The sequence below is a fragment of the Odontesthes bonariensis genome, chromosome 14 (assembly GCF_027942865.1).
Source record: "Odontesthes bonariensis isolate fOdoBon6 chromosome 14, fOdoBon6.hap1, whole genome shotgun sequence".
Taxonomy (NCBI): domain Eukaryota; kingdom Metazoa; phylum Chordata; class Actinopteri; order Atheriniformes; family Atherinopsidae; genus Odontesthes; species Odontesthes bonariensis.
The window spans coordinates 20,055,052-20,064,607 of NC_134519.1; the positions used below are offsets into that span (position 1 = coordinate 20,055,052).

The window sequence follows — 9,556 nt, forward strand, 5'->3', positions numbered from 1 at the left end:
AAATTAAAATTTGATGCCGTTCCCTTGGTCATGTGATAGAGGAGCGTGAATCATTTGATCAAACAAGCCTCAGAATCATTTTATATTGGAGATAGAAAAAAACAACGAAAAACTTCATATAGTCCATGTGGTCTCTGCATTTCTTTATGTGGTCAGAAAAATGGAAATTTCAGCATTTCCATGAGAACTAGGTCCTTAAAATCTTTAAAGATGTCTCTGATGCCTTTTAGAAGAATTTATAATCTGGTTTAGCACAAGGGTTCAGGGGAGTTTGATCAGAAAGATACACAATATAATCAATTACAAAAGAGATAACAAATGAACACTAGAAGAAGAAAAGTGGCCACAAAAAAGAACAAAATGACCAGAAAAAGATACAAAATTGCCTCACTAAATTTTCTTTTAAAATGACCACAAACAGGATTGCTGCTGGTCAAATTGGGGCCTTAAACAAAATTCTGTCTCCCCTCTTATACATACTGATGGCATCACCATTCAATAAGGTCAGGATCTGACAATATGCCTTTGACATAATCATTTGATTGATAGAAATAAACAAAATTAAAACAGTTAAGTTTGATATACTAAACAGGTTATCAATTGCCAAACTATATGTTTGAACTCAGAAAAATAACTTCAACTGGAAATAAATGATCATTAATGAATAAACAGATAAATGAATGACACAATGAATAAAGACCTTTTATTGACCTTTGGTCATAGCTGATAGTCCTGGTAATATGTTACCTATGTGTCTCACACGGTGACAAATTTTAGCACTAATTAGTTGTTTTTTTTCCAGGAAATGCAGGGTTAAAAAATGTTTTGGTCTTACTGGCACACTACAGAGTGAAAGTATGAAAATACTGACCCTCAAAAGATTCAAATGTAATCGATACAAATATTGCTAGTACAACAACAACTGTTTATAATAGACGATAGTATCATACTGTCTGTAACTGTTTTTGTCATTACTATCATGTGTATAATCTTATTAATTATAATCTAATTCAGACTCAATCAGAGGGATATTTCTAAATCTGCATTCAGATTTAGTTCTCTCTTAGCAATGTATTAACTACGCATATTTCTGTTAACTTTTCTCTGACTTGTTAAAGTGCCTCGAGGCAACATTTCTATGTGATTCGTCGCACAATCAGCTCATGTTAGTGAGAGCGCGTGGGCCCGCCAAGTGATGTTTTGGGTGACCACATTTCGGCCTGCGTAGGTGACGCTGCGCCCCTTACCACAAAGCAACACTGTGTCACCAAAACAAGACACAAAATGACAGAGGGGTATTAAAAGCAACCTAAATGACTACAGAGAAAAACTAAATGGCCACCGAAGCTCAAAATGACCACAAAGTGAATGAAATTGACACGATCCTATCGCAGAGACAAAATGACCACAAAGACAGTAGAAAGGTAAACCTGACTTGATTCTAACAAAATGAACTAAAAATAATCAGAACCACTTCATGGACACAAAATGATGGGGGTACATTGAATTGAAGCTTTAGCAGGCATTTATTTTTGAAGTCTTTTATTTCTTGTAAAAGACACAATAACCTATAAATCATTTTTTGTTTGTGTTTGAAGCAAATAAATAAAATAATTGCAATAGATCATCTTTTATTTTAACAGCCAAGTTTTGTATGAACACATGGTTAAATGATTAGTCAAGGAAATATACCACAGATTAATCGGTAATGAAAATAATCTGCCTTGAACAGAATGTCTTCTGGAATGATAAATCCTTGTCGTTTTGTGTAGCAACGTGCACGGTGGATACTGTCCTCCTAAATAAATCTGAACTGAACTGCAGGGGCCATTGGGATACCACAGCTTCCCCCTCCAGGAGTTTTCTTTTGCAAGGTTCACTTGTTTGAACGGGTATTAACTTGATCCAACCTCGTTTCTAGGAAACTTTGCAAATTAGTTATTCCTATGTTTAATTGAAAATAGCACTAAGACAACAAACCAGGTGTTTTCTATTCTTCAAAAACATCTACTCATTTTAAATTTGATGCCAGGAACAATGTCTACCAAATTTAGAATTGGATCTCAGATTGAATCTCATTGTATTTGGCTTCTATGTGCATTTCACACTGAATCCCAGATTCTCTTTGGGACTGGGAGTGTAATTTTATCTCTTGACTTTCTCTTTCAGTTGAGATACTTACAACAGGATAGAACTGAAATGTACGTTTCTTTTTAACGGTGCAAAAACAAAAACCACACCAGCCACATTCAAGAGCATTTTAAAAAGGCTTTATTTGAGAAAAGTCAGGCAGTTGTTAACGTGTTACATATAGTTTCAGCAGCATTAAAATAATTATATGTGAACATGAATGGCCATGTGACTGTTGATTTGATTTGTGGTATCTCTATGTTAATTGTACAAGATCAGTTAGAGGAAAACACCATGCAGTTTGGGTGTGGAATGTAAGACGTGTGGGTGAGTGATTGATTCACAAATCCAACTGAAGAATAGCAACGGTCCACGCCACCCTTATGCTTGCTGACAGGAATGGAAAGTGCAAGATTTCTCCAAATCTGATGGGAGAAGAGAAGACAGTTGATTTAATAATGCAGAGTCTTTCATTGTGTGTGTGCACTGCAAACAACATTTTATTCTTAATAAATGTCCAAATTGATATTCTTGATGCCAGTACCACAAACCTGAGGCAGTTTCGCTGCATTGCCTAAGTGAGGACATGGCAGTCATGTACTGTTGCCCCAAAAACTGTTGATAGGATTTTCCAGCTGAAACCTCCTGGAGACACTTGGTGGAGTCTTTGAAGAGGAGGTTCTTTCCCTGGTCTGACTGGAACAGTTTGAACGAAGAGTCACTGCCACTGGTTCCAAACTGGGTCTGGTCAGAAAAGAACAAAATGAACATTTTGGATTTTACGTTGAAATTTGCTCAATCTTGACTCTGTGATTTGTGCCTCAGTGGGACCGCTGTATTTGGCATTCTGTTGTAAGCCTGTTGGTAAAAAAGCCTTTTTAAACCCAAATCTCAACAGAACCAATTAAATGATTATTGAAAGTGGCTGATCAATTTTTTTCACTCTCGGCTCTCAAAATAATTAAAAGTAAGTGTAAGACACATACATCCAACTATCTAAACAACCAGGAAAAGTGGCTGCTAAGGAACTCTGCATGGTTTCAAGGTAAATAGAAAACATTTACTGGATCAGGCCTCTCAAATGTTCAGATCGGAAGCTTCTCTTTGGCAAACTGTATATCTGTCCGGCTGAAATTCGGAATAATCCCAAAGATTTTGCACCAGAAAACGAGTGCTAATTTGATTTTCTCCACCCCCAAAGAAATGGGAGCAATCTAAATATACAACAATTCTTCTTATAATCTAACAACAATGAGCCAAAAATGTCCCTTTCACAAAATGGAATCCACAGTCCTGTTCATGTACACAAAACATACACATGTGACCTAAAAGCTAATTACTGACCTGCTGGTCCTGGAGTATGCGGATCACCTCGCTGCGGCTCTCTGGGCGAGTCACCACAGCATGTGCAGGCACAAGGGCCAAGTTACAAGAGGCGTAGTCACTGATTGGTGCTGGACCCCTACCGGGGCAGATCAGCTGGTACTCATCAGAAATCACAGAACGAGCCCATTCAGGACCCTTACCTTTGATGCGAAAAGGTGAAACAGAGTTTAGAGGAATGTCATAGTTTCACAGAAAACAATGTGTGGAGATATCATTTGATCATGTGTTCGCGTCCACCTCTTACCATCACTGTTTTCTCCTACAATTGTGTGTTTAATGAAGGCAACATCACCAGCACCCTCGACCAGACATCTGCGTGATATGATAAACACGATATTAGACGAAAGGAGTCAAGAGGGTATTATGGCAACCACATTTGAATAAATTAAACACAACGCGGGCTATTTTCAGAAGGAATTTCTATTTTTTCTTTCCTCAGAAAAGCCTAATTCAAACTTTTCACAACAAATTCCGTGCTGCTCGCTAGCGTACCTAAAAGCTCCAGCATAGCCGTAGTATTGCTCATCAGCGCTGGGCTTGCATTTGGCCTCATCGCCCACAGATTTGCCACTGCCTTTACACTGGGTGCAGAATGGAGAGCTGAGGTCGGCTCCAGGGGCGCAGCCACTGCTGAAGAACTTAGCTGAGGGCAAGATAAGACGCAGTCACACAAGACTTCCCATGTGAGACAGCTAGAGATGCTATGAACGCATCTACTCTATGATTTCTCTGCGAGATAAAAGATTTCTATCTTTACAAATGGCTTTTTCAAACTGAAGACAAAGAATCGATCACTTACTGAAGTCGCAGTCTTTAGTTTGATCGTAGATGATACCCATGGGGACGTTCCAGCCAGCAGTTCTACCCATGCCGGTGTGGCAAGACCTCTTTCCCTTCAGGCCATCCCAGGTCAGCCCTGAACTCTTCTTTACCACAGCAACCGCATAGTAAGAGGAGGCAGAGGCTGAGATTGGAAGTACAGAAGGAGATCGATCAAACATGTTGATTCAAAAGGCTTGAAGATAAGGCTAGACCCTAGATTTTTCCAGGAAATGTCCATGGAAAAAACTAAATATAATAATGGCCACATAAAGTATTCTTCTGGCTTTTGTGACTGGTCATTGAAGTGTCGTTGCAGTTACACCATACATTTATCTAGCATCTTATGAATCTTTAAGCTTAGTAAAAACATTGCATTTTTTAAATTTGTCTTCCACACCAACTCAAGAAATCACAGACATGTTTAGTACCTGCAGAGGAGCTGCACAGTTCTGTGGAGAAACACAAAGATGCAAACATTAGTCGTGTGAAAAGTGTAATATAAAACACAGGATTGCAGAGCACATTGTGATTTCTCTGCCATTTAAGCATCATACCTGACTCGTACTGTTCCACCATGGCAGGAACCAGACCACACTTCCCTGCAGTGTACACCTCCCCTCCGTCCACTGACATTGCATCTGCCTCTTTACGCTGCACAACAATTCAAACAGCGCTTAATCAGCGATAATCTGATGCCACTAAATGGAGTAAAGAAAACCTCATCAATTTGGTAACAGATTTCAATATTTCCATCTGGTTTTACCATTATCTTTTTCAAGCACTCCTCAACTGTCGGGGCGTTCTGACACTCAATGGAGGTACTGTCGTCGCTCACGCTGTTGATGCTCCACGTGTCACACTTTGCGGTCTCAGCGTGGCCAACAGCACACCATTTGATGGCGCGGGATGTAGTGCCTGGGGTCTGCTCTGAAGGAGGAAGGAAAACATGACCATGAGCCAGGCTTACAACTGTCTGATACACGTGTTTTCCTGCTCATCAAGTGTGTGTTTCTTACACATACCTTTCTTCAGGGATCGGACAATACTCATGTATTCAGCACCCAGATACAGGAAGGAGTCTGTGTTTGGAGGCAGCTGCACCAGTTTCTGGGTCGAATCCTTGAACATCAGATCCTTGGCTGGGGCGTAGGCTTCAGAGGAGAAGAGGTTGAAGCCCTGAAAGTACACCAAGTGAGCCAAGTCATTAAGAAAGCACCTAGTATGGTGAGGTAGCTGAAATTCCTCTGCTTAGCTATGTTTCAGCACAGTTATGGTCTTTTTCATTTTATCAGGCAGTTAAACAAAGTCTTTGTGCTATGTAAATATTTCTTTTACCTGAACCGCCATGAGGCTTTTCCAGATTAAGTCAGCCAGCTGTGGGTCCTTGCGGGTGACAACAGCATGAGCTGGCACTTTGGCCAGGTGGCAGCTTTTATAGCTGTCGATAGGCGCTCTGGTGTTATCTTTGCACAGCAGCTCATACTTGGACTTCTCGGAATCTGGAGGAGAAACACGGTTGCGATCCAACTTTTATTTCCCTTTCAATCTCCAAATAAATTTCTTATCCATCCTGCCATCACCACATTTTGTTAAAAGTTCTGTTTATCAAATATGCACAGAGCAGATGTAAACAGGGCTGGGAATCACAACTGTGACTTTGAATCCAGGTGTGTAAAACCAAGCCGCACATCTGTGTGGAATAAAACTCAACATTCATGGTATCTTCCGAAGGATTCACTCCTGCATCAAAAACTATGTTTGATTGTTGAGACTCTATATCTTAATATATTTACTGTGTCGCAAGATGCAGTTTTCAGCTTCAAATAATAAAAGAGATTAAGTTTATTTTCTAACACTTCCAAATAAATTGGTGAATACTGGGTTACTATGTATATAAATTAATGGCTAATATGAAGCAGATTTAACAAAAGCAAGTCTGTGTGAATAATGTTCAACAATGGTAATACAGATGTGATCACACCTGCTGATGGCTTTGTTTTTGCATTTTGTAGTTACCGACAAACAAGAACATTTTGGAAGACAAAAATACATTTAACTGAATTAAGACCATGGCACATTGTTTCTTTGTATAAGTTTGGAACATTTGACCAGCTTAGTTGGCTGACTCTGCAATGAGTCAATATTTCATTACATATTAGAAACCAATATACAAACACTGACCAGGTACAGTGAGATGCTTCACAAAAGCCACGTCCCCAATGCCATCCGCCAGACACCTATTAAGCAGAACAATCCAGTCTTGCATCAATATTATTGGATTGTTTGTGGGTTTTTTCACAACAAAATATCAGTTCAGGTTTCAGCATTACAGACTATAGGTAGAATAAGATAAGATCTATGTGTGGAGTTTGTTAGAGATTAATAAAAGTCACAATGGAGAGGTGAGAGGAAAAAAAAAAAAAAAAAAAAAAAAAAGCTGCTACTGACTGAAAAGCTCCAGAGTAATCGTAGTAGGGCTCCTTTTGGGACCTGGAACAGTCTCCCTTGCAAAGTTCACAAAGCTTAGAGCCCTTTGTTGCCCCAGGGGCACAGCTGGCCTGGAAGAAGCTGCTCACCGCTGTGAAACAAATAGCAAGAATTTTAGAAAATACTGATGCTCTGACGATCCAAGCAAACACTGCCGTTTGCCCCTCTCAGATAAGACACCACGGAAAAACATTTTTTCACCACAATTCAATGTCTAAAGGATTTTCAGACAACATTAAAGAGCCATAGCAGGTTAATTTATAAGTTTATACATTAATTTTGGAGTTCTTGTAAAAAGGTATTCATGCTTTAATGTCCAAAAAAAACCAAAACACAGCACTTTAACCATTCTGTACATTGCTACAGCACCTCGACAATTGTGACCTAAAGTACACATTATTAGCTAAATTCCATCTGAGGATGGTGTGAAAACCACTGACCGTCCTCCACAGGTTTGTCTTCAACGCCGGCCCACTGAATTATATCCATGGACACCAGAGTTCCAATTGGAATGTTCCAGCCTGCAGATTTTCCCAGGCCAGTGTGGCATGATTTTTTACCGCCAAGCTCCCTGATGCCAAATCCACTTCCCTTCTTCACCACGGCAACAGCGTAGTAACAGGTTTCTGAGGCTGAGTGTTTGGGAGAAAAAAAAAAAAAAAAAAAAAACACAACACAAGATGGAAAACGTTCTTATACTTATTCAAATGGTGAAGACAGCTCACAAGGGGACTTACAAGGGCCGTAGTCCTCAGCAATGACGGGCTGCAGGTCGTAGTTGTTTAGTCCAGCTGTGTAAATGTCCCCTCCATCCACAGTGATGGCATCGGCTTCACCAGCCTGTTAGATAATACACATATTACCGTGCTGCTGCAGTGTCTCTTAATCACCCAACTATATACCTGCGCGTGTATTTTTCAAATATATGATTGTTAATTGATAGCAGAATACAGTGACAGTAAAAAAAAATTAAAAAATAAAGTTTTACCTGTTAATTGACGAACAACATTTCAATGAGGTTAAAATAAGTAGCCTGTTGTTGTTACTTGATGGCTTTTGAAATAAGCTCATGACCTTTTCGAGTAAGACATGAAAAGCTAAGAACTGTTGGAAAGTATCCAAGCATACTGTCAGCAAAAAAAGGTCGGCAATTCAACAAACGCACTGAGGTTCTTCAATATTTCATTTTATCTCTATCATATTTCAGGCTGACACAAACTATCAAAGTGGTCATTGTAGTAGAAGTTTGTAATTGCAAACTGATCCAGACAAACACTGAATGAATGTCCCTCTAATCGGGATGTAACAAATAGTGGTTGTTTATTGAGCACTTCATTTAATAAGGCTCGTACTAATGTCCATTTCTCACCTTAATTGCAATAATACAGTCGATGGTGTTTTCTTTTTCCACGCAGGAAAATGTGGGAGCTGCTGCTGCCAGATCCAAACATTTCCGAAGTTCTTGTTTCGACTTTACGCACCATTTTACTTTCTCAGCTGGGGCCGCGAACACGGCGGCTGTGAACAAAAGTGTAGCAGGTCAGGTTACAGAACAGTAATTGCAAACGTTAGTCAACCTGTGAATGAAATTACTCGAGCAAGCCTTGAAAAGTTTTTTTTTTTTTTTTTTTACCGAGGCATCCGAGCAGCGCCACAAGGAGGAGAAGCTTCATGTTGGACGAAGGGGTGAGCAGAGTTTTAGGGAGGCAGCACTTGGCTTTTATAGGAAAACTGACTGGACCGGTCCAAGAGATAAAATGCCTCAGTTTGCTCAGGTTTCCAAATTGTGAGGGGTGCGCGTGCGTGTGGACTTTAATGTGCAGGCGCGCGGGAGCGCAGAGATTACACAGCCTTTCCGAAATGTCCACATAATGGAAATTCACAGACACTCTTCAAACAGTTTGGCTATTGTTTGCGCCTAATGGAATCACCCACGCGCAGAAATTGATTACCGACGGGCATTTCCACGCTTTCGGGGTACTTTTTGTTTTATGTTGTTGTTCAGATTGTTTTCCAATTTCAAGTAATTTTTGTGAGCGTATCGTGTGTTTGGTGTGTATATAATAACACAACGTTTGGGTTTCACTGCAGTTGCCTTTTGTGGACAATTTGATTAAGCAACTTGTTCATCATGAGTGTGTTTGTTTGTAAAAGCAGAAAGTTGTCCTAGAATTCCTTTAATGATTAAATTTCTCCAATCTGTTAAGAGCATTTGCCACTTATTGAACACTCACTCGGTTCCAGCTACAATACAAAGTACTCCACAAGTAAAATACTTAAATAATAATGGGATAATCTGTATCCCATTTAATGTACTGTTCATAGCTGAGTACAATAATCAACAAAAATCAGTAAAAAAAAAAAAAAAGATTAAAAGTTGTGTAGAACATCGTGCATGCATGGTTACTTTGAAGAAATGCTATAGTGGACATTTTTGGTTGTGATGCATTCCTGTTCTAACATTTTCATACAACAATTATGTCTCGTCAGTCAAGGTACACACTGTAACTACAAGATGCCCGCCAAATTCCCAATTGTAATAGTTATGGAGACCAACAGCCCACCCTGAAGTTGAGTGATACATTTTTAAATATTAATTCTGCCACTTCAGACAGTAATGTGAATTAGTTATTCTGCTTTTTCAGGGAAAAAAAAAAAAGAAAAAGAACTGATACCCAAATTGACATTTTCCTGCATTTTGATGCACTTTTGCACACTAAGCATTATATTT

At 39.4% G+C, this 9,556-nt stretch overlaps 1 protein-coding gene across 1 annotated transcript; it reads right to left on the reverse strand.

Annotated features, from left to right (window-relative positions):
- Nucleotides 1–2,248: 2,248 nt before the first annotated feature.
- On the reverse strand, nucleotides 2,249–8,568 carry tfa (transferrin-a). The gene is made up of 17 exons (XM_075483403.1): nucleotides 8,459–8,568; nucleotides 8,195–8,343; nucleotides 7,563–7,665; nucleotides 7,266–7,457; nucleotides 6,787–6,916; nucleotides 6,520–6,575; nucleotides 5,674–5,837; nucleotides 5,361–5,514; nucleotides 5,102–5,265; nucleotides 4,893–4,989; nucleotides 4,767–4,787; nucleotides 4,316–4,480; nucleotides 4,009–4,159; nucleotides 3,761–3,828; nucleotides 3,475–3,656; nucleotides 2,682–2,874; nucleotides 2,249–2,555 (listed from the first exon to the last, which is right to left on the reverse strand). The coding sequence occupies exons 1-17, from the start codon at nucleotides 8,496–8,498 to the stop codon at nucleotides 2,512–2,514; spliced, it is 2,073 nt and encodes a 690-aa protein (XP_075339518.1). The 5' UTR covers nucleotides 8,499–8,568; the 3' UTR covers nucleotides 2,249–2,511.
- Between the last annotated feature and the right edge of the window lie 988 nt (nucleotides 8,569–9,556).

Bases quoted from the DNA above. Each gene is read 5' to 3' on its own strand.
- tfa (XM_075483403.1), bottom strand. From the start codon at position 8,498: ATGAAGCTTCTCCTCCTTGTGGCGCTGCTCGGATGCCTCG. The intron at 6,576-6,786 runs GTCAGTAGCAGC...TCTGCTTAATAG, and splicing joins GATTACTCTGGAGCTTTTCA to GTGTCTGGCGGATGGCATTG. The intron at 5,266-5,360 runs GTATGTGTAAGA...TTCCTCCTTCAG, and splicing joins TGTCCGATCCCTGAAGAAAG to AGCAGACCCCAGGCACTACA.